This window comes from Pan paniscus, chromosome 6 (genome assembly GCF_029289425.2).
Source record: "Pan paniscus chromosome 6, NHGRI_mPanPan1-v2.0_pri, whole genome shotgun sequence".
Classification (NCBI taxonomy): Eukaryota; Metazoa; Chordata; class Mammalia; order Primates; family Hominidae; genus Pan; species Pan paniscus.
The window spans coordinates 84187302-84209557 of NC_073255.2; the positions used below are offsets into that span (position 1 = coordinate 84187302).

The 22256-nt window shown below is 44.2% G+C and overlaps 1 protein-coding gene across 2 annotated transcripts in view; it reads right to left on the reverse strand.

The window, feature by feature from the left end:
* Positions 1-460: 460 nt before the first annotated feature.
* The window catches only part of GALNT17 (polypeptide N-acetylgalactosaminyltransferase 17), a 582348-nt gene continuing 560552 nt past the window's right edge, over positions 461-22256 (reverse strand). For both annotated transcript variants that reach the window (XM_034964282.3, XM_034964284.3), the window contains 2 exons: positions 3036-3203; positions 461-2045 (listed from right to left, as the gene is read on the reverse strand). In XM_034964282.3, coding sequence (XP_034820173.1) covers positions 1917-2045; positions 3036-3203 — 297 coding nt within the window. In that variant the 3' untranslated portion in view covers positions 461-1916. The remainder of the gene's footprint in view (positions 2046-3035; positions 3204-22256) is intronic.

Sequence of the window (22256 nt, forward strand, 5' to 3'; positions counted from 1 at the left end):
ACGAATCTGGGCAATATAGCAAGACCCCGCTCTACAATTTTTTTTTAAATTAGCTGGATGCAGTGGCTCACACCTGAAATCCCAGCAGTTTGAGATGTGAAGGTGGGAAGATCTCTTGAGGCTAGGAGTTCAGGCCCAGCCCGGGCAACATAGCAAGATTCCATCTCTACAAAAATCTTTTTTAAAAAATTAGCCAGGCACGGTGATGTGTACCTGTAGTCTCAGTTACTCAGGAGGCTGAGGTGGGAGGATCATTTGAGCCCAGGCGTTTGAGGCTGCAGTGGGTCATGATTGCACCACTGCACTCCAGCCTGGGCCACAGAGCAAGATCCCATCTCAAATAAATAGATAAATAAGTAACACTAAACCCTCAAAGCCAAAGAAGCTCTCCTCCTACGTCTCCATCACTCCCCTCCCCACCTCCAGTTCTGGAGAAATCAAGACACAAAGGAGGCCACTCTGGGAAGTGCTAACATGTATTTATTCCACAAGGTGGGAGATGGGGTGAGGAGATGATCACCAGTAAGATGTCACCAAATGAGACACTGCGAATCCCACACAGGGCAAGGGGGCAGCTACAGGGTTCAGCTCTGGGAAGGGCTTGGCCAGGGACAGTGTGGGGAAAAAGAGATGGGGACTGGGAGATGGGACAGCCTCCAATCGGGGGCACCCCACAGGGCAGGGCTGAGACACATCCTTCCGGCCAGTGACATGGGGCCAAACCCATACCCTTCTCATCCCTCGTCCCCATCCAGGTGAGTAATGAAGCAGCAAGCCCAAGGCCACACAGCTAGGTCAGCATCGTCACACACTCCGGAACGCACAGCCAGACACACACACACACACACCCTGCCACGCACAGCACGCAGGCACACACACGCTTGTGCATGCACACGCGTTCATATATTAACTCTGATTTATATGTGCACCCTAACCAGAGGGCAATCGAAAAAAATACTCTTCAGAGAGGAAACGACTGCCTTCTCCTCTGCCAGCCAGCAGAGCGTGGGGTGAAATGAGGTGAGCCAAAAGCATCTTCAAGGGTCCTGGCAGCCTTTGCTTCAGCCCTTAGGTTCTGGATGGAGGACCGCTGCTTCTCCCTGGTGGCAGCCTCTGGGAGTCAGGGCTCCCTGGTCCTTGACCCAGCTTCATCCTGCGGGGCCCTTGTGGCTGAGATCCGACTGCAGGCTTAGCCTATTTCTGTCTCTGGCTTCCTCTAGACACAGGCAGGAGAGCTGGCCCAAGCACACTGATAAGAGCCTAGTGCCCAGGTGATTAGGAGAGAAAGCATCAGCTCCATCAGGTCATCTCAGGAGGGGCCAGAAAAGTCCAGAGCTGCAGTGCCCAAAGCTACCCTGGTGGGAAGGGTTAGGGGCAGTAGCTGCCTTGGGGCGTGAACAGGCAGGTGTCATCTGGGTAGAAGTAACCTTGGAGGAAATAGTGCCCAGTCCTCACTGCCTCCTTTTAGGGCGGGGAGCTAGGACATGGCTGAAGCCCCCGCTGCCTCCCACCGTGTTGATGGCTGGAGTTCAGCAGCTGCTGCTGCAAGAGATGAGACACAGGAGGGGACCCTGCCAGTCCCAGATCCTGATTCTGGGATGGGAGATGTGGAGGAGAACTGGACAGTCTTGCTCCTCAGTACCAGCTCCACATCAGAGGCTGTGGAAGACAGCTCTCAGTTTCCCAGAGGAAGGGTGGGGGGCTTTTCCAGGGTGCAGGAAACTTGTGGGCAGCTGAATGCCTGAGGGGGGACAGAGTCTTCATCCGGGGTCCCTGTGCTGCCCTGGAGAAGCCCTGGGGGGCCCGTTGAGCACCTGCCGGCCCCTTGCTGTCTCTCTGCCAGGGCAGCTGGTCCAGATGTTGGGGGGAGCAGCCATGTCCTGGGGGCCAGGGTCCAGTGCCCCAGCTCCCTCCCTCTACTTGATGGAGTTCTTAATGGTCCACCTCTGACCTGTGCAGCTGCGGAGGATGAGGTCGATGCCAGCCAGGCCGCGGTTCTCCACCTCCAGGCAGCGTCCCGTGCCCTTGTTCATGATGGCTCCATTCTGGGAGGGGGCAAAATCGAGGAGAGAGGAGAGAGAGACAGCGAGAGATACAGAGAGAGGAGAAAGAGAAAAAGAAAAAGAGAAGAGAAAGAGACGGAGAAAGAGGCAAAGAGAAGACAGAAAGGAGAGAGAAAAAGAGGGAAGAGAGGAGAAAAGATAGAGACAGAAGAGAGACAGGAGAGAGAATGAGACAAAGAGACAAAGAGAAGACAAAGGGAGGAGGGGTAGAAAAAGAGGGAAGAGAGAGAAGATAGAGAGGAGAGAGAGAAAGAGAAAGGGGAGAGAGAGAAAAGAAGAGAGGAACAGAGAGAAGACAGGAGATAGAGGAGAGAGAAGACAGAGAAGAGAAAGAGAGAAAGGGAGAGAGAGGCAGAGAGAGGGAGACGGAGAGGGAGAGAGAGGGAGAGAGAGAGAGTGCAGTAGGAGAGAGAAAGAAAGAGAGAGAGAGAGGCTTAACTATCATGGCGCCTGGCACATAGCTTCTTGCAGAGAATCAATTCCACCAAAATTCTTTGCATGAGACTGGGGCAGGGAAGCATGAGGACCTCCTCTGGGGACTCTGAAGTCAGAACCTAAATAAGCTTCACCCAGTTGGAGTATCTGAATCAGGTGAGGAGCATTGGTGGGGGATGGGGTCAGGATGGGGTCAGGATGTTGAGTTTCCTGAGATATTCTTGGTCTGATGGTCTCAACCCCACTGGCTGTGGGTACTTAGTGGATTTCAAGGAAGTACCCCCTCACTCCTATCTCAGGATTGATCAGAGCTCAACTAGCCTAGCACTGACGTAGGAATCAGAAATGCTACTCCATGCAGAAACTCCACAGCTGCCCCCAGGAAGTGCTTTGGGTCCACAAGCCCAGCCCGGGGCAGGGAGACCTGGGTTCAGGGTCGCTTTTTGCTGGGGACCCCTGGGGAAGCAGGATTCCCCTCTGTGGTCTGCAGCCTCTTGCAGCTACTCTGGGTGCTGGCTCTGTCCATACAGCACTCACCTGGATGAAGTTCCAGCGCTTGTACAGGCTGCTCTTGACCTTGTCGCAGTCCAGGAGCTGGGGCAGCCGACTCTTGGAGTTGTCCACCAGGCAGCGGGTGTCAGGGAGGAGTGTGGTGGTCCCCAGGGCACCCAAGTGCAGGAAGCCTTCCTTGGTGTAGCGGGCAAGCTGTCGAGAGACCAGAGCAGCAAGGGAATGGAAGTGGGAGGCAGGAGTGAGACATGGGAGGAAGCAGGGCTCAGGTCTCTCGGCTTTACTCCTGCTGTTTGTCAATACTGCAGTCCTGGCCACCATCCCAGCCTGTCACTCAGGCCATATGCTCACCTCACAGGACAGCCCTGTTTCAGAAAGCCACCCAGGTTTCTGAGCCTGGATACAGAGTCCCCAGGGCAATTCTCTGATCTTTTTTCCTTTTTTCTTTGAGATGGAGTCTCACTCTGTTGCCCTGTCTGGAGTGCAATGGCATGATCTCAGCTCACTGCAACCTCCGCTTCCCAGGTTCAAGCAATTCTCCTGCCTCAGCCTCCTGAGTACATGGAATTACAGGTGCGCACCACCACACTCGGCTAATTTTTGTATTTTTAGTAGAGATGGAGTTTCACCATGTTGGTCAGGCTGGTCTCGAACTCCTGACCTCGTGATCTGCCCACCTCGGCTTCTCAAAGTGCTGGGATTACAGGCATAAGCCACCGCGCCCGGCCCTGATCTTTTATCTAAGCATATCCTCAGTCAATGTTTTAGGACCTAGTCTTCTGTTCAGCAACGTCGGGGAGAAGGAATAGATGAAGAAGCTGGATGTCTAATTTCTAAATGGCTCTACTTTCAGCTGGCTGGGCCACCTTGAACAAGTAACCTGAGTCTCCATTTCCTCCCCACTTACAAAGGGGGATTGACTAAATCTACCCTGCTGCAAAAGGCTCAAAGAAGCCATTCACTGAAGAAGAAACAGACATTAAACAGTACTCAACCTCATAGATATGAAAAGAAACAAAAATCTAAAATAATGAGATACCACATTTTACAAAAGAGATTAGGCCAGGCTCAGTGGCTCATGCCCGTGATCCCAGCACTTTGGGAGGCTGAGGCAGGCAGATCACTTGAAGCCAGGAGTTTGAGACCAGCCTGACCAACATGGCCAAACTCCGTCTCTTCTAAAACTACAAAAATCAGCTGGGTGTGGTGGTGAGCAACTATAATCCAAGCTATTCAGGAGGCTGAGGCAGGAGAATTGCTTGAACCTGGGGGTGTGGAGGTTGCAGTGAGCAAAGATCGTGCCACTGCACTCCAGCCTGGGCAACAGAGTGAGGCTCTGTCTCAAAAAACAAACAAAAACCAAAACAAAAAACAAAAAAAAAAAACCCAAAAACTGAAACTAAAATCAGAGATTATTCACCACATTTTGGTGACTGAAGTCTAAGATGGGCCCTCTCACTATTGGGCTGGAGGGAGGGTAGATTACTACAACCTTTCAAAAAGGAGATTTCTAAATATATACTTTGTTCTTTTAAAATGTTCATGGCCTTTGATTCAATTAATCCACTTTTATGCACAAAGGACATGAACAGACACTCTCACTAGAAGACATACAAGTGGCCAACAAACTTGTGAAAAAATGCTCATCACTAATCATCAGACACATGCAAATCAAAACCACAATGAGATACCATCTCACACCAGCAAGAATGGCTATTATTAAAAAGTCAAAAAATAACAGAGGTTGATGAGGCTGCAGAGAAGAAGGCATGCTTATACACTGTTGGTGGGAATGTAAATTAGTTCATCCACTGTGGAAAGAAGTTTGGAGACTTATCAAAGAACTAAAAGTAGAACTACTGTTTGACCTGCAATCCTATTACTGGGTATCTACCCAAAGGAAAAGACATCATTCTACCAAAAAGACACATGCACTTACACGTTCATTGCAGCACTATTCACAATAGCAAAGGTATGCAATCAACCCACGTGCCCATAAATGGTGAATTTGATGAAGAAAATGTGGTACCTATACACCATGGAATACAATACAGCCATGAAAAAGAACAGCATCATGTTTTTTGTAGCAACATGGATGCAGCTGGAGGCCATTATCCTAAGAGAATTAATGCAGAATCAGAAGACCAAATACTGTATGTTCTCACTTGTGAGTGGGAGCTAAATATTGGGTATTCATGGACATAAAGATGGAAATTACAGACACTGGGAATGCCAAAAGGAGGGAGGGAGAAAGGAAGGCAAGAGTTGAAAAACTGCCTATTAGGTATTATGCTTACTACCTGGGTGACGATTTCAAGCATACCCCAAACCTCAGCATCATGCAATACACCCTTGTTAAAAACCTATATATGTACTCCCCTGAATCAAAATAGAAATTAAAAAGAATCCATTTGTAGAACTCCATGATATGGTTTGGCTGTGTCCCCACCCAAATCTCATCTTGAATTGTAGCTCCCATAATCCTCATGTGTTGTGGGAGGGACCTGGTGGGAGGTAATTGATTCATGAAGGGAGGTTTTTCCCATGCTGTTCTCATGATAATGAATAAGTCTCATGAGATCTGCTGGTTTTATAAAGGACAGTTCCCCTGCACATGCTCTCTTCCCTGCCGCCCCATAAGGCATCCCTTTGCTCCTCCCTCGCCTTCCAACATGATTGCGAGGCCTCCTCAGCCATGTAGAACTATGAGTCCATTAAAACCTCTTTTTCTTTATAAATTACCCAGTCTTGGGTATGTCTTTATTAACAGCATGAGACTGGACTAATACACTCTATCAGAAGGAAATAATCAGAATTGCAAACAAAAAATTCATGGGTAGGGTATTTATTGCAACATAATTTATAATAATGAAAGAGCAGAGCAAAAATATCGTAAGTGGGCAACATAATCCTAGTACTTGCTTTATGCTCTATGTACAACAACAAATGCTGGATGATTGTGGTAGGTTGCAAAACTGACCACATCCTCCGCTATTCCTTCTATACACCCATGGCAAGATGGCTTTGAAGCAATTTCCATCAAGAAATGGAGTCTGTTCCCCCATCCCTTGAATGTTGGTTGGCCCTGTGACTTGCTTTGGCCAATGGAATGGAGCAGAAGTGAGGCTGTGCCTGTTCCTAGACGAGACTTTTAGCCTTGTATGAATCCTTTCAGTCTCTTGGAACAGTAAGCTCAGGCTGGCCTGTTTGAGGATGAGAGTCATGTGGCCCAACCAATTGCTAGTTAACCACCAGTTAACCAAATGGATGAGGCCAACCTGGATCAGGGAGCCCTCAGCCAACCTGCCAGCTGCTGATAGGAGATGCACGAATGAATCCAGCCTAGATCAGCCAAGCCTAGTCCAGATCAGAGAACCATCCAGCTGACCTGTAGACTCGTGAGCAATAAAAAATGCATATTGTTTTAAGCCACTATGTTTTGGGGTAGTTGTTATGCAGCAATTCCTGACTGATACAGGGAAGGTGTTGCCTGGCAACCTTCCCACAACAGGGCCTGTACTATGCTAGTAGCCTCGCCTCTGCTGCCTTTACTTTCCTGGGGAAGGAAAATTATATTGTTTAAGAATCATATTCCAAAATTTAAAAAAATGCATTCATTCACCCATCTTTCACACTCCTGAGAGGGAGGGGCTGTGCCTAATTAATTTCCTTCCTTACTAGAAGCAAATCACAGACCAAGTGCTCAAAACATGTTTGGGGTTGAGCACATAACTGTGGTGAATGGCATCATTTGAAAAGGCAGCCACATCTACACAGCTGTTGCCTAATAAATTAGAAAAAAAAAACACTCTGCATCATTTCTAACCATTGTAAAGGGAATAATGCAATTTTCCCAACAACTCTGCAAGATATGTTTTATTATTCTTTACATTTTATAGATGAGGAAACTGATGCATGAAGACATCTGGTCACCTGGCTGGGTGCTGGCCGCTTTCTTTTGGTCACCAAATACCTGATGGTTGGCTGCCATGGCCCAGCAGCTGAGCAGCAGAAGAGCCCCCTCCCAGATTGCCAGGAGAACCCCACCTCCTCCAGAAAGCTTGAGCATATTCTGCCCAGGAATGAAATAAGTAGCTCTGCTCAGGGACAGGAGTGGCTCTTTTCTGGCAGATAAGATTCTCTGCATAGGGTTCTCATTTCTTGGTGAAAGGTACTCAGAAGCTCTTGGCTCTTATCCCAAAAGGAGGGCCTGGCTGGTCTCCTTGAACAAGGGACAGGGAGTTTATTAAGTGCCCTTGAGAGAGATGTGGTTAACGTGTGCTTTAAACCCCAATTAGTTCCAAATCAAAGTAATTGTTAGAAGCAAAATGGTAAGAAAATCAGAAGCCCTCCCTCCCCCTCCCTAAACAATGTCTGCCTGAATATATTTAAATTCTCCAAATGCAAAGTGATGAATGACAGCAAGCTGCCTTTATGTTCAGGGAAAGATATACGCAGCTGCTTACTGAAATTATGAATCAATCTATTATCCAGCAGGCAGATGAGCAGCACTAAGAACATTAATTAACTGAGCATATCTGTGACCCAGATGTTTAAAGAGGGAAGCTAAATGCCACTGGGAGTTAGAGGTTCTCCTTTCTGAGGTCTGTTAGGGAGTGAAACAATGAGACCTAGAATGCCAGGACCTGCAGAGGCCACATGGCAGTCCTAAGCCATGCAGCCATGCAGGGTAGGCTGGGGCAGGTGAGGAGGGCCCCTGAGTGGGATTTCCTTTCCAGGGGAAGGTGTTTATCTCACTGAAAATACTGGGTCATGTGCATAGGTTCTGCTGGTCTGGCCAAGGGACCAATACTTGCCTCCTTTTCTGAGAAAGTTAGAAGCCAGTACTGTGGTCTGAAGAATGATGGGGTTAAAGTTAGGCAAACAGATCTCACATCCGCTTTTCTACCATGAGGCAGGTGGGTAGTGAACCCTTGGATCTGCTGTCAACCAAATGTCCAAAGTTTGCCCCAGTCCTGAACCAGGAGCCTTTGGGGTGTTGTCCACCTACCATGACTCCTCATCCCTCATGCTCCTTCCTTGAGGGTCTCTTCTTCCTGTCCTCTGCACATTCAATAGGCTTTCCTGCCTCTAAGTCTTTGTCTAGGTGTGTTTCTCTGCCTGGAGATGCTACTGATTGGCCTTCCTCTAGAATGTTCTGGCTTCAACTTTCCTAGGCTTCAGTGTGATTCTCTCTCCTGCACAATGTCTTCCAGCCCCCAGACCTCTCCTTTCAGGTCTTTGGAGCAACTGGATGTATGTGCTGCTTTAATGTGTCTCTTCAAGGTGTGGTCTCCTCATTTTGACCATTTTGTTTATTCCTTTTCAAGCTGATGGACATTGGGGTTGTTTCCATTTTTTGGCTATTATGAATGATGCTGCTGTGGATATTCATGTACAATTTTCATATGAACATATGTTTTCAATTCTCTGAGGTATACACCTAGGAGTAGAATTACTCATCCTTGGGCCATATGGTAACTCTATGTTTAACTTTCTAAGGAACTGCCAAACTATTTTCCAAAGCAGTTGTACCATTTTACACTCCCACCAGCAATGAACCGGGGTTTCAATTTCTCCACATCCTGGCCAACTCATGTTATTGTCTGCTTTTTTTGATTCTAGTCATCCTAGTAGGAGTGTGAAGTGGCCACTGTGGTTTTAATTTGCATTTCTCTAATGACTAAAGATGTTGAGCATCTTTTCATTTGCTTATTGACCGTTTTATATCTTCTTTGAAAAAAAAGTCTATTCAACTCTTTTGACCATCAAAAAAGGGTTATTTGTCTTCTTATTTTTGAGTTATAAGAGTTCTTTACATATTCTGGATACTAAGACATTTTTCTGACATATGATGTACAAATATTTTCTCCCATTCTGTGGGTTGTTTTTCACTTGCTTGATAATGTCCTTTGAAGCATCAAAGTTTTTCTTTTTGGTAAAATACAAAGTAGCTATTTTTTTCTTTGGTTATTTGTGGTTTTGAAGTCATATCTAAGAAACCATTGCAAAATCCAAGGCCATGAAGATTTACCCCTGTGTTTTCTAAGAATTTTATAGTTTCATCTCTTATATTTAGGTCTTTGATGCCCTTTGAATTTTTTTTCTGTATAGTATAAGGTTGAGGTCCAAATTCACTCTTTTTCATGTGGATATCTATGTCCCGGCACCATTGCTGAAAAGACTATTCTTTCCTTATTGAATTGTCTTGTCACTCTTGTCAAAAATCAATGGACTATAAATGTGAGGGTTTGTTTCTAGACTCTAAATGTGATTCCTTTGATCTCCACGTCTATCTTTGTGCCACACTATACTGCTTTGATTATTATAGCTTTGTAGTAAGTCTTAGAACTGGGAAGTGTGAGTCTTGCAACTTTGTTCTTTTTCCATACTGTTCTGGCTATTTTGTGTCCCTTGAATTTCATATGTATTTTAGGATTAGCTTTTCCATTTCTGCAAAAAAAAAAAAAAAAAAAAGGCACTTGGCATTTTGATAGGGGTTGCATTGAATCTCTAGATCAATTTAGGAAGAAATGCCATCTTAACACTCTTAAGTCCTCTAATCCATGAACACAGGATATCTTTTTTACTTAGATCTTTAATTTCTTTCAATAATGTTTTCTCATTTTCAGTGTACATGTCTTGCATTTTTTTGGCTAAATTTATTCCTAAGCATTTAATCCTTTTTGATGCTATTGTAAATGGTTTTGTTCTCTTAATTCCCTTTTCAGAATGTTCATTGCCAGTGCAAGTAGTGTGTTTAATACACCTCTGTGATCACACCAACCACCCAGGTACCTCATGGTCACTCTGAACTGCAGGTTTTACGAGTCTCCTTGGTCTTTGCTTTCACACAGCCAGGGACAGGTGCCAACTGACCACACCCACTGGAGACCTGTGTTCCAACTGTGCCTGGGCCCTTCTCATCTTTTCATTTGCCTCGTCTGACTCTCTGTCAGCCAACACTGCCTTCCATCCCTGCCACAGTCTAGATTTTTAAAAATGTGTTCTTCCTCCTCAATCTCCTATCCTGGTGTCCTGGGCCCTTACTGCCTTCAGAGAATATTACTTTCCATTTTGTTGAAAAGTTGTCTCCCTTACTTCTCAAAAACCTGTCTTCCTTCACTCTCATTTCCTTCGGTCTCTGACCCTCTTGCCACACTGTAGGTACCCTAAGCCATTATTCACTCCTTTCTTTCATTTCTTCAATCAAGCTACAAATATAACCAGATCTTTATGACTCTAGCCACAGCTCTACTTATCTTCACTCCTTTCTTTCATTTCTTCAATCAAGCTACAAATATAACCAGATCTTTATGACTCTAGCCACAGCTCTACTTATCTCTTAATTTGAATTTCCTCTCTCTTATACCTTTAATGCCTTGAAACCTAACTTCTGCCATTGTTACTTTATTGAAATTGCTCTTTTAAAGGTTATCAGGTGATGCGGTTTGAGTGTTTGTCTCCTCCAAATATCATGTTGAAATGTGATTGATGGTGTTGGAGATGGGGTCTGAGGGAGGTAACTGTATCATGGGGCCATATCCCTTATGAATGGTTTAAGCACCATCCCCTTGGTGATAAATGAGTTCTTGCTTAGTTAGTTAATGCAAGATCTGGTTGTTTAGAAGTCTAGGACCTTCTCACCTCACTCTCTTTTTCCCACTCTTGCCCATTGATGTGCCTGCTCCTGCTTCACCTTCTGTCATGGGCAAAAGCTCCCTGAGGCCTCACCAGAAGCTGAGCAGATATTGTACAGCCAAAAGCCAATTAAACCTCTTTTCTTTATAAATTACCCAGTCTCCAGTATTTCTTTAAAACAAGGCAAGAACAGCCTAATAAACCAGGATCTATAAATTATAAACTTCAATTGCCCCCAGGCGCTGTGCTGAGTACAGTTGATATAACTTCTCCTATATGTAGTCACTTTCTTGGAGAGTTTTCCATCCTCAGCGCTTTCAATAGCATTTACATGCTAATTTGGCTGTTTGAAACTTCTATCTCCAAACCAAAAATTTCCCTCAATTCCAACTTTGTATATCCAGCTCCCTACTTGACATACCACTTGGATGTCTAATAAGCATTTTAAATTTAGATGACCCAACTGAACTGATCCTCTTGTGTAACCACCGTCACCCATACACTCATCCAGCATCTATTCCTTCTTGGTAATGATAACTCCATCCTTACAGTTGCTTAGGCCAAACACCTTACTTACCCCTTTCTCTGATCCACCATATTCAATCCATTAGCAAATCATATCCAGATTCCACCTCCACAGCTACCTCCCTGTTCTAAGCCAACTTCCTTTCTTGATAAGGTTAGTGCAATGGCCTCCTAACTGGTTCCCCAGTTCCCCCTCCTTGCCTCCCTCAGCTTTTTATCAACACACCATCCAGAGTGACTGCTTTTAAAATACTATATTATTTAAAATCATGTTACTTTAAATTGGAGTCAGGGTGTGCCATCTCTCTGCTGAAAATCTTCTGGAAGCTTCCAATCTCACCCAAAATAAAAGTCCAAGATCCTTGCGATGGGTCTTGCAATCCAATAATAGCTTTCTGAGCTTCCAGAACTTCCGGCCACATGTCATATTGTTTGCTGAGACTTTTCCTTGATCATCTTATTTAATCCAGCCACATGCGCCTCCCTGCTGATCTGTGAACCGTCCATGCCTGCTCCTGCTCAGAGCCTTTGCACTGGCTGTTCCTTCTCTCTTGAATACTCTTCCTTTAGGTATCTTTCTCTTTTTATATTTTTAAAAATTTTAGATTCAGGGGGTAGTGTACATATTTGTTACATGGATATATTGCATAATGCTGAGGTTTGGGCTTCTACTGAACCCATCACCCAAATAGTAAACATAGTACCCAGTAGGCACTTTTCAACCCTTACCCTCCTCCCTCTCTCTCTACTCTGGTAGTCCACAGTGTCTATTGTTTCCATTTCTATGTCCAATGTTTAGCTCCCACTTATAAGTGAGAACATGTGGTATTAGGTTTTCTGTTCCTTTCTTAATTCACTTAGGATAATGGCCTCCAGCTACGTCTATGTTGCTGCAAAGGATATGATTTCATTCTTTTTTATGGTTGCATAGTGTTCCATGACATGTATATATATATATATATATATATATATATATATATATATATACACACACACATACACATATATATACACACATATATATATACACACACACACACACATATATATATATATATATACACACATACATACACCACATTTTCTTTATCCCATCCACTCTTGATGCGCACTTAGGTTAATTCCATGAATTTGTTATTGTGGATAGTGCTGTGATGAACATACAAGTGCAGGCATCTTTTTGATAGGATGACTCCTTTTTCTTTGGGTAGATACCCAGGAGTGCCTCCTCCAGATGTTTGAATGGCTCACTCTCTCACCTCTTTCAAGTTTCTGCTTAAATGTCATATTCTTTTTTTTTTCTTTTTTGAGATAGAGTCTCACTCTGTCATCCAGGCTGGAGTACAATGGCGCGATCTTGGCTCACTGCAACCTCCACCTCCTGAGTTCAAGTGATTCTCCTGCCTTAGCCTCCAGAGTAGCCGGGATTACAGGCACCTGCCACCATGCCCAGCTAGTTTTTATATTTTTAGTAGAGACAAGGTTTCACCAGGTTGGCCAGGCTGGTCTTGAACTTCTGACCTCAGGTGATCTGCCCACCTTGGCCTCCCAAAGTGCTGGGATTACAGGCGTGAGCCATCGTGACCGGCCAAATGTCATATTCTTGCTGAGACTTTCCCTTGATCATCTTATTTAAAATTTCACATCCACCCCTTACTCCCTATCTTTCTCCTTGCTTTACTTCTCTGCAAACACCTATTATCTTCTATTAAACCATCTATTTTCCTTACCTACCCAGTTTGTTGTTTGGCTCCGTTGGCTAGAATGAGAGTGGCATGAAGGCAGGGGTGTGTTTGCTTAACTTTTTTGTTCACTGCTCTATCTCTAGCTCTTAGAAGAATGCCTGGCATATAGTAGGTGCTTGATAAATATTTGTTGACATCATGAATGAATGACACAGTGCTTGCTTTCGAGGTGTTCACAGCTTACTCACTGGAGTCAGGCAAGTAAAAAGGCAACGATAAAATGTGAAATATTGCTAGGAAATACACGGTGGGTTCATAAAAGCAGAATAGGATGAGTCCCCATCCAAAAGAGGAAGGTCAAAGAAGGATTCCCAGAGGAGAAGGCATTGAAGTCAAGCCCTGATGGAGTCAGCCAACTAGGCAAGTAAGAGAAAAACAGATCAGACCAGGAATATGGAGCAGCTGTTTAAAGGCCTGGAGACCAGAGGAAATGTGGTGTTTTGGAGAACCCAAGCATAGCTTTCACCATGATGGAGTATAGAGGTGGGGGAGCTGGGTCTAGTGCAGGTGAGACTCCACTAGATGGAGTCCATCAAGCTCAGGAATCGGGGCTTTCTCATCAAGAGCCATCTGAATTTTAGGCTGACCACACTGTCTGTTGAGTGGAGAATGAACTGCAATGAGGATGGAAGTAGAGGGGCGGATGAAGGTCTGAACTCAAGTGTGACAGTGAAGGTTAGAAGAAGACAGATTTGAGAATGCATACAAGTTAAGTAGTTAAGAATTCTTCTTTTTTTTTTTTTTTTGAGAAAGAGTCTCACTATGTCACCCAAACTGTAGTGCAGTGGCGTGATCTCGGCTCACTGCAACCTCCGCCACCTGGGCTCAAGTGATTCTTGGGCCTTAGCCTCCTGAGTATCTGGGACTACAGGCGTGCACCACTGTGCCTGGCTAGTTTTTTGTTGTTGTTGTTGTATTTTTAGTAGACATGGGCTTTCGCTATGTTGGCCAGGCTGGTCTTGAACTCCTAGCCTCAAGTGATCTGCCTGCCTCGGCCTCCCAAACTGCTGGGATTACAGGCGTGAGCCACTGTGCCTGGCCAATAATTATTCTATCTTACTGGAAAACGGAATATTTTATCATCATACACTGACACACTTCACCTTATTATTTTTTTTCTGAGACAGGGGTCTCACTCTGTCACTCAGGCTGCAGTGCAGTAAAGTGATCATAGTTCATTGCAGCCTCCAACTCCTGCGCATACGTGATCCTCCTGCCTCAGCCTCCCAAGTAGCTGGGACTACAGGTGCATGCCATAACACCTGGTTATTTAAAAAAAAAAAAATCATAGAGACAGGGTCTCACTATTTTGCCCAGGCTGGCCTCAAACTCCTAGGCTCAAATGATTCTCCCATTTCAGCCTCTCAAAGTGTTGGGATTACAGGCATGAGCCACTGTGTCCAGGCCGCATTAATCTTTAATAATGCATTTTGATCTACAGGCTAGTTTGTTTGATATTAACGAGGTTACCCCAGCTTTCTCCTCTTTAGAATTTGCCTGACATAACCCTTTCCATCTTTTTAATTCAACATTTCACTCTCCTGAGGGGTTTTTTTTTTGTTTTTTGGGTTTTTTTTTTTTTTTTTTGAGACAGAGTCTCGCTCTGTCACCCAGGCTGGAGCGCAGTGGCGCAATCTCGGCTCACTGCAACCTCTGCCTCCCAGGTTCAAGCGATTCTCCTGCCCCAGACTCCGGAGTAGCTGGGACTACAGGCGCGCCACCATGCCAGGCTAATTTTTGTACTTGTAGTAGAGACGGGGTTTCACCATGTTGGCCAGAATGGTATCGATATCTTGACCTCGTGATCCACCGGCCTCGGCCTCAAGAAGTGCTGGGATTACAGGTGTGAGCCACTGTGCCTGGTCATTTTTTTTTTTTTTTTTTTTTTTGAGATGGAGTCTTGCTCTGTTGCCTAGGCTGGCGTGCAGTGGCATGATCTTGGCTCACTACAACCTCCACCTCCCTGGTTCAAGCAATTCTCCTGCCTCAGCCTCCCGAGTAGCTGGGATTACAGGCACACGCTGCCATGCCCAGCTAATTTTTTGTATTTTAGTAGAGACGGGGTTTCACCGTGTTGCCCAGGCTGGTCTCGAACTCCTGAGTTCTGGCAATCTGCCCCCCTCGGCCTCCCAAAGTGCTGGGATTACAGGAGTGAGCCACTGGGCCCGGCGCTCTCCTGAGGTTTTTTATGTGTCTCTTGAAAATGGAATACAGCTGGAGTTTTAAAAATTTAAGGTGGCAATCTCTGTCTTTTAACTGAAGAGTTAAATCCATTCATATTCATTGTAATTAATGATATATTTGTACTTATTTCTACCATCTCTCTTTGTGCTTTCTGTTTGTCCAGGCTCCTCTGTTTCCTTCTTTCTCCTCTACTTGCCTTTGCTTGGATTAGTTGCGTTTGGTTGATTTGTTGACATGTTATCAGATTTCATTGTTCCCCTCTACAGATTTAAAAATCACACTCCATTTCTATTATTTTATTGTTTACTCTTCAAATTTAACCAGTGACAACTTTGCAAAATCTAATTTTATAAATTATCTTAACATCTGCTTCCCCTCAATAAAATTCAAAGACATTAGGATACCAAATCTGATCACTTCCTTCTAATAGTTCAGTATTTTGGTTATATCTCCCTTGTTCCCCAAATTAGACATTATTCTTATGATTTTATGCAATAAATGTTTGCATAGATTTATGTGTTTATAAATTTCTTTGCTTATAATTCATTCTTGCCTCAAGACATCCTTCTGCAGTCATTTTCCTTTTTCCTACAGTACATTCTTTAGAAGTTCCTTTGGTGACTGTCTGTCATAGGACAGACACACTGTCAGATTTAGTTTATCTGAAAATGTCTTGGGATAATTTGTTATGCAGCAAAAGCTCACTGATACAACCACTTTCTTTCTTTTCTTTTCTTTTCTTTTTTTTTGAGACAGAGTCTCGCTCTTGTCGCACAGGCTGGAGTGCAGTGGCGTGATCATGGCTCGCTGTAACCTCTGCCTCCCAGATTCAAGCAATTTTCCTGCCTCAGCCTCCTGAGTAGCTGGGATTACAGGCACCCACCACCACACCTGGCTAATGTTTATACTTTTAGTAGAGACAGGGTTTTGCCATGTTGGCCAGGCTGGTCTTGAACTCCTGACCTCAGGTGATCTGCCTGAGTAGGCCTCCCAAAGTGCTGGGATTATAGGCATGAGCCACCACTCCCGGCTGATACAACCACTTTCTTATGAGCCTAGAAGAAAAATATAAATAATATTTGTTATAGTTTATCTAAAATCTGTCTATATGAGAGCAGGGAGACCCTTCAAAGTATCTAATGTACTCTACTACTGAAAGCTATTTCATTACTGTGATGCTCATTCACCAAATTATGGCCAAGCCACTATCTGTGAAATCTATCATCTTGGTATGATGATGCTCACTGTTGCCAAGGTAATCCTGCTAGTGGGAGGAGAAGGATGGGTAATGCATTATTCTCTGAGTTTACGACTGCCTGAAACTTGTGACTCTCATTCCTGCAGTGTGGAGCCAATAGACAATTAGCTCCCTGTGACGCACCCAGAGTCCCCTAGTTCTAGACTTGCGCACTTGAATCAACCTTGCGCCCTTCCCCTCCCTCATCCTTTCATCCACAAATTTGCATGTCCTCCGATTCCTGCCTCTAAATATTTCCTCCCAAAATTCCAGACTATTCTGAGACCCAAATATTCTTACTATTCTGAGACAGATGCAGATAAAGACAGATCTTTATCACTGGTTCTCTTGCCTCCAGACCCTCACAGTTCCCATCTACCCTACCCAGTCCTGCAGGTTATAACCATACCATTCCTTGCCTCAATCTTCCATTGCTCTCATGGTCCACCAATTTAAGAATAAACTTTCTACCATGACTTTTTACTCTATGGTCCCACTTACCTTTTCAGGTGTAACTCTTGCTTTTCTGGCTTAGTCTGATAGATGATATGAGGTTTCTCAACAACAGCTGACCGTCCAGCCTGCCTTCCCTGTATATGCAGGATATTCTCTCCCTAGCCCCACCCTGTCTCCACTGGCTCCATATAGCCCCCACCCAGATATGATTCTTCCAACTTACATAATCTCGTATTTTATAAATGTGTCTTTCTTTGCTATAGGTTTTTCTTATTGTTATTTTTAGCAGCATTATACCCATTTTTATCCAGCATTAGGGACCAACAAAAGTATCTTGCAAAAATCAAATGCTCTATAAATGTCTTTGGAAGTGAATGGGATTACTCTATTTGGCTCCTGGGCTCATGAGGAGAAATGAACGTCACTATCCACACCCTAATGCATTAGGAAAAAACCCTCTGAGCTCAAATACAATTAATTCTCATTTAGGGGAAAAGAATTTTCCATTTGAGATGATCTAAGAGACACATACAACTATTAACCCAAATTTAACAGCCTTGAAGGAAAACTAGAATACGCAGGTTATAGCCAGATAAACAAAAACCAGATAAATAATTGCAGAATGACTCCAGAACACGGCAAAATCCATCAGATTATCAATAAAAACATGGCTTGCAATTGCTTTCCTATTAGAGGCCTTTCTCTTGATTTTAAAATCCAGCAGTCAGTGTAGAAAACAATGGCTAAATGCAAAATGTAGGTTTCTTGGCTGGGCACAGGGGCTCACACCTGTAATCCCAGCACTTTGGGAGGGTGAGGCAGGAGGATCACTTGAGGCTAGGAGTTCAAGACCAGCCTGGGTAACATAGTGAAACACCGTCTCTATAAAAATAAAATAAACTAGCTGGGCATGGTGGCACATGCGTGTAGTCCCAGCTACTCGGGAGGCTGAGGCAGGAGGATCACTTGAGCCCAGGAACTTAAGGCTGCAGTGAACTATGACTGCACCACTGAATTCCAGCCTAGGTGACAGAGCAAGATCCTATCTCTAAAACAAACACCAAAAAAGAAAAGTTCAGGTTTCCCAGCTTCTACTCAAGAGACAGAGAGATATATTCCATTAATTCAGATCTGCTTTGGAGTAAATTTATTTATTGCTTGGTTAAAGCCCAGAAGAATGGTTTCTTATGACTGGCAAGTACATGTGCATATTATTGAAATTGACAGAGTTTCTCCTTTATTATCCTGGGTGTTTGGGAAGCTGGGCCAAGCAAAGAAAGAGGCAGCCCAGCAGTGGACAGGAGCCCCTCTAGGCTGTCCTGAGAGCAAGGACCCAGTCCCAGGCATGGAGGATACAGGCCTGAGAAGATGCTCTGTCTCCAGGGGCCTGTAGACATCTACAGAGGATGCTGCCTTTGGAAAATTCCAAATGCCCAATCCCAAACTGAATATAGAAAATAAATGTCTCACAGTGGGCAAGTGGTGGCTGCCTGAGAGCTGGGGTTAGAAAAGGAGCATGAGAAATCCTTGAGGGAGATGGAAATGTTCTGAATCTTGATTTCAAGAGCAGCTTCACAGATGCACACACCTGGCAAAACTCATCAGATTGCACACTTTAAATAGATGCAGTGTATTTATTTACCTTACGCTTCCATATAGTTGATTTAAAAATATATATGGGAGCTTAGAAAGCATGCTATGGAACCAGATGGTTCCTGCAGAGAGGGCCAGCTCCTGGGGGCTGGGATGGTCCCAAGGGCCCTTCCTCTGCTGGCTTCTCCCTTCTGCCATATGACTCATCATGCTGGATTCAAGCACTATGTTTCCAGAAAATGCATTTGCTACTTGGAATGAATGGGGATACATCTTTGTGCCACAAAAACCTCAGGCTGATTTTCTTGCAGAGACAGTTCTAGGAGCGGATAGATTGGGGCAGTTCTGATGGAGGCAGGGTCTGGCCCACATGACCTGTGGAGAGACCTGGGCCCTCTCTTGGTGTGGGGCACCAGGATGACAGCTGGAAGAGCTGGGTGAGAGAGGGAATGCGTAGTCCACTCCGACTTCTAGGGAATCAGGAGAATATTCCTAAGCACATCTTCAAAGCACACCTTTGACTGCTGAATTGGTTAAGGAAGTAAAGAATTTATTTCTCAGTAGGACAGACCGCTGATGACATGAATTTCTTTTTTGTCTCTATATGTGAAATGGGAAGGGAGGGCTGTATCCTGGTTCAGTGTGGACGTGCTAGCAAGCACTGGCTTTCTGTACCACGGCTCAACCAGCTCACTTTCTTCGCTTGCCAACTAGAGCAGCATTTCTGACCTTGCTGTGTCATTAGAGAGACAGGAGTATAATGGTTAAGGACTTGGACTCTGGGGCCTGCTTAAGAAATCCAGGCTCTGCTACTTAATGATTTTATGGCCCTGGGCCAGTTACTGTAGCCCTATGGGACTCCGCTTCCTCATTTTTTAAAATGGGGATAATGGCTGGGCACCATGGCTCATGCCTGTAATCCCAGCACTTTAGGAGGCCGAGGCGGGCGAATCACTTGAGGTCAGAAGTTTGAGACCAGCCTGGCCAACATGGTGAAACCCCGTCTCTACTAAAAATACGAACATTAACTGAACGTGGTGGTGCACATCTGTAATCACAGCTACTTGGGAGGCTGAGGCAGGAGAACTGCTTGAATCTGGGTGGCAGAGGCTGCAGCAGGAGAATTGCTTAAACCTGAGTGGCAGAGGTTGCAGTGAGCCGAGACTGTGCAACTGCACTTCAGCCTGAGTGACAGAGTGAGACTCCATCTCAAAAAAAAAAAAAAAAAATTGGGATAATTATACATTACATCATAGGGCATTTATGGAGATTGATATGGTTTGACTCTGTCCCCACCCAAATCTCATCTGGAATTGTAGCTCCCACAATTCTAATGTTTTGTGGGAGGGACCAAGTGGGAGGTAATTGAAACATGGAGGTGGGTCTTTCCTGTGCTATTCTCGAGATAGTGAATAAGTCTCACAAGATCTGATGGTTTTATAAAGGGGATTTTCCCTGCACAAGTTCTCTTCTCTTGTCTGCCACCAGGGAAGACGTCACTTTCACCTTCCACCGTGATTGTGAGGCCTCCCCAGCCACGTGGACCTGTGAGTCCATTAAACCTCCTTGTTTTGTAAATTGCCCAGTCTCAGGTATGACTTTATCAGCAGCATGAAAACGGACTAATAAAATAACAGATTAAATAAAATAATGAGAAGCAAATGTGGATATTAGCTTCCCCGACCTCACCCACCATTGAATAACTGGGGTCTTGCTCCAGCTTTACAAAGAACTTGTTTTCTTTCCTATAGATTCTTTTTTTTTTTCAACTTTTTTTAAAGTGCAGGGGTACATATGCAGGTTTGTTACACAGGTAAACTTGTGTCATGGGGGTTTGTTGTACAGCTTATTTCATCACCCAGGTATTAAGCCTAGTACCCATTAGCTATTTAATATTTTTCCTGATCCCCTCCCTCCTACCACCCTCCACCCCCTACCCTCCAATAGGCCCCAGTGTGTGTTATTCCCTTCTATGTATGTGTCCACGTGTTCTCATAATTCAGATCCTACTTATAAGAGAGAAGTTATTTGGTTTTCTGTTTCTGTGTTACTTTGCTAAGGATAATGGCCTCAAGCTCCATCCATGTCCCTGCAAAGGACAAGATTCCGTTCTTTTTTATGTCTATAAAGTATTCCATGATGTATATGTACCACATTTTTAAAATCCAGTCTATCATTGAAGGGACATGCAAATCAAAACCACAAACATGGATTTTCTTCCCAGGATCCAACCCGGGATCTCACATTGCATTGTTTTGGTCTTGTCTCCATATATATATATGTATATGTGTGTGTGTGTGTGTGTATGTATGTATGTATTATAGATATATATACACACTATATATATATACACACACACTATTTATACACACACACACTATTTATATTATAGTATATACTTAAATATATACTTATATACTTATAGTATGTGAAGACAACAAGGATGAAGAACTTTATGATGATCCACTTCCACTGAATACTAACACTAGTATATAGTTATCGATCTAAGTATATACTGTAACAAATATGTACTTATGGCTGAGTGCGGTGGCTCATGCACTTTGGGAGGCCAAGGTGGGCGGATCACTTGAGGTCAGGAGTTTGAGACCAGCCTGGCCAACATGATGAAACCCCATCTCTACTAAAAATACAAAAATTAGCTGGGTGTGGTGGCGGGCACCTGTAATCCCAGTTACTCTGGAGGCTGAGGCAGAAGAATCACTTGAACCTGGGAGGTGGAGGTTGCAGTGAGCTGAGATCATGCCACTGCACTCCAGCCTGGGTGCCAGAGTGAGATTCCTTCTCAAAAATAAAAAAAAAATAGAATAAAAATAAAAAAATTAAAAAGTACTGATATACATACATTGTGTATGTATAATAAAATTGTTTATGTAGCTTGTTTTATGTGTATGTGTATGTGTGTGTACATATCTCACTATGAACTTACTGAAAATAATCATTCAACAGATACTACTGTTCCAAGGAGAAATCAAAGCTCTGTGAATCAAGCAGTCAGGGATGAGGCTACTGTGAAGTTCTGCATCACCCTGCTGAGCCTCCTAGCTAAAGAGTAAAGAGTAAGGCACTAAATACATTCCACCAGGAGGCTTTACGTCCCCCTCCTTGTCCTTCAGAAACAGTGACGTTGTTTCCTTTTTAATTCAGTGATATAAAGACAGCCTAACAAATCAATATATTTCTTTGAAAAAAAGAAAAGCTGAAAGTAACCTTCAGTAATAATAATAGTTGTTGTAGGGTGGCAGGACCATGGATGATTTAAATTTGTGTTTTTCAAACTCTCTGAAATGCTATTGTGCCTTCAGTAAAAAAGAAGGGCCAGGCACACTGACTCACACCTATAAATCCCAGCACTTTGGGAGGCTGAGGCAGGAGGATTGCGGGAGGCCAGGAGTTTGAGACCAGCTTGGTCAACATAGCGAGGCAACATAGCGAGACCCCATCTCTATAAAAAACTTAAAAATTAGCCAAGCATGGTGGTGTGTGGCTGTGGTCCAGCTACTTGGGAGGCAGAGGTGGGAGGATTGCTTGAATCCAGGAGGTCGTGGCTACAGTGAGCTCTGATTGTGGCACTGCACTCCAGCCTGGGTGACAGAAACAGACTCTTTCAAAAAAAGAAAGAGAGAAAGAGAGAAAGGAAGGAAGGAAGAAAGGAAGGAAAGAAAGGAAAGAAAGAAAGAAAAGAATAAAAAAAGAGGAGCAGAAGTGACTTTCACTTATTTGGCTGTGGAATTTAATATCCCTGGGCAAGGGAGAAAGGCTCAGCTGGTGACATGGCTACCACTGTATTGTTCAATCTGAGTTCCTTATTCCAAGCCTAACATGAGCACAAAACCTGCCTGAATGACT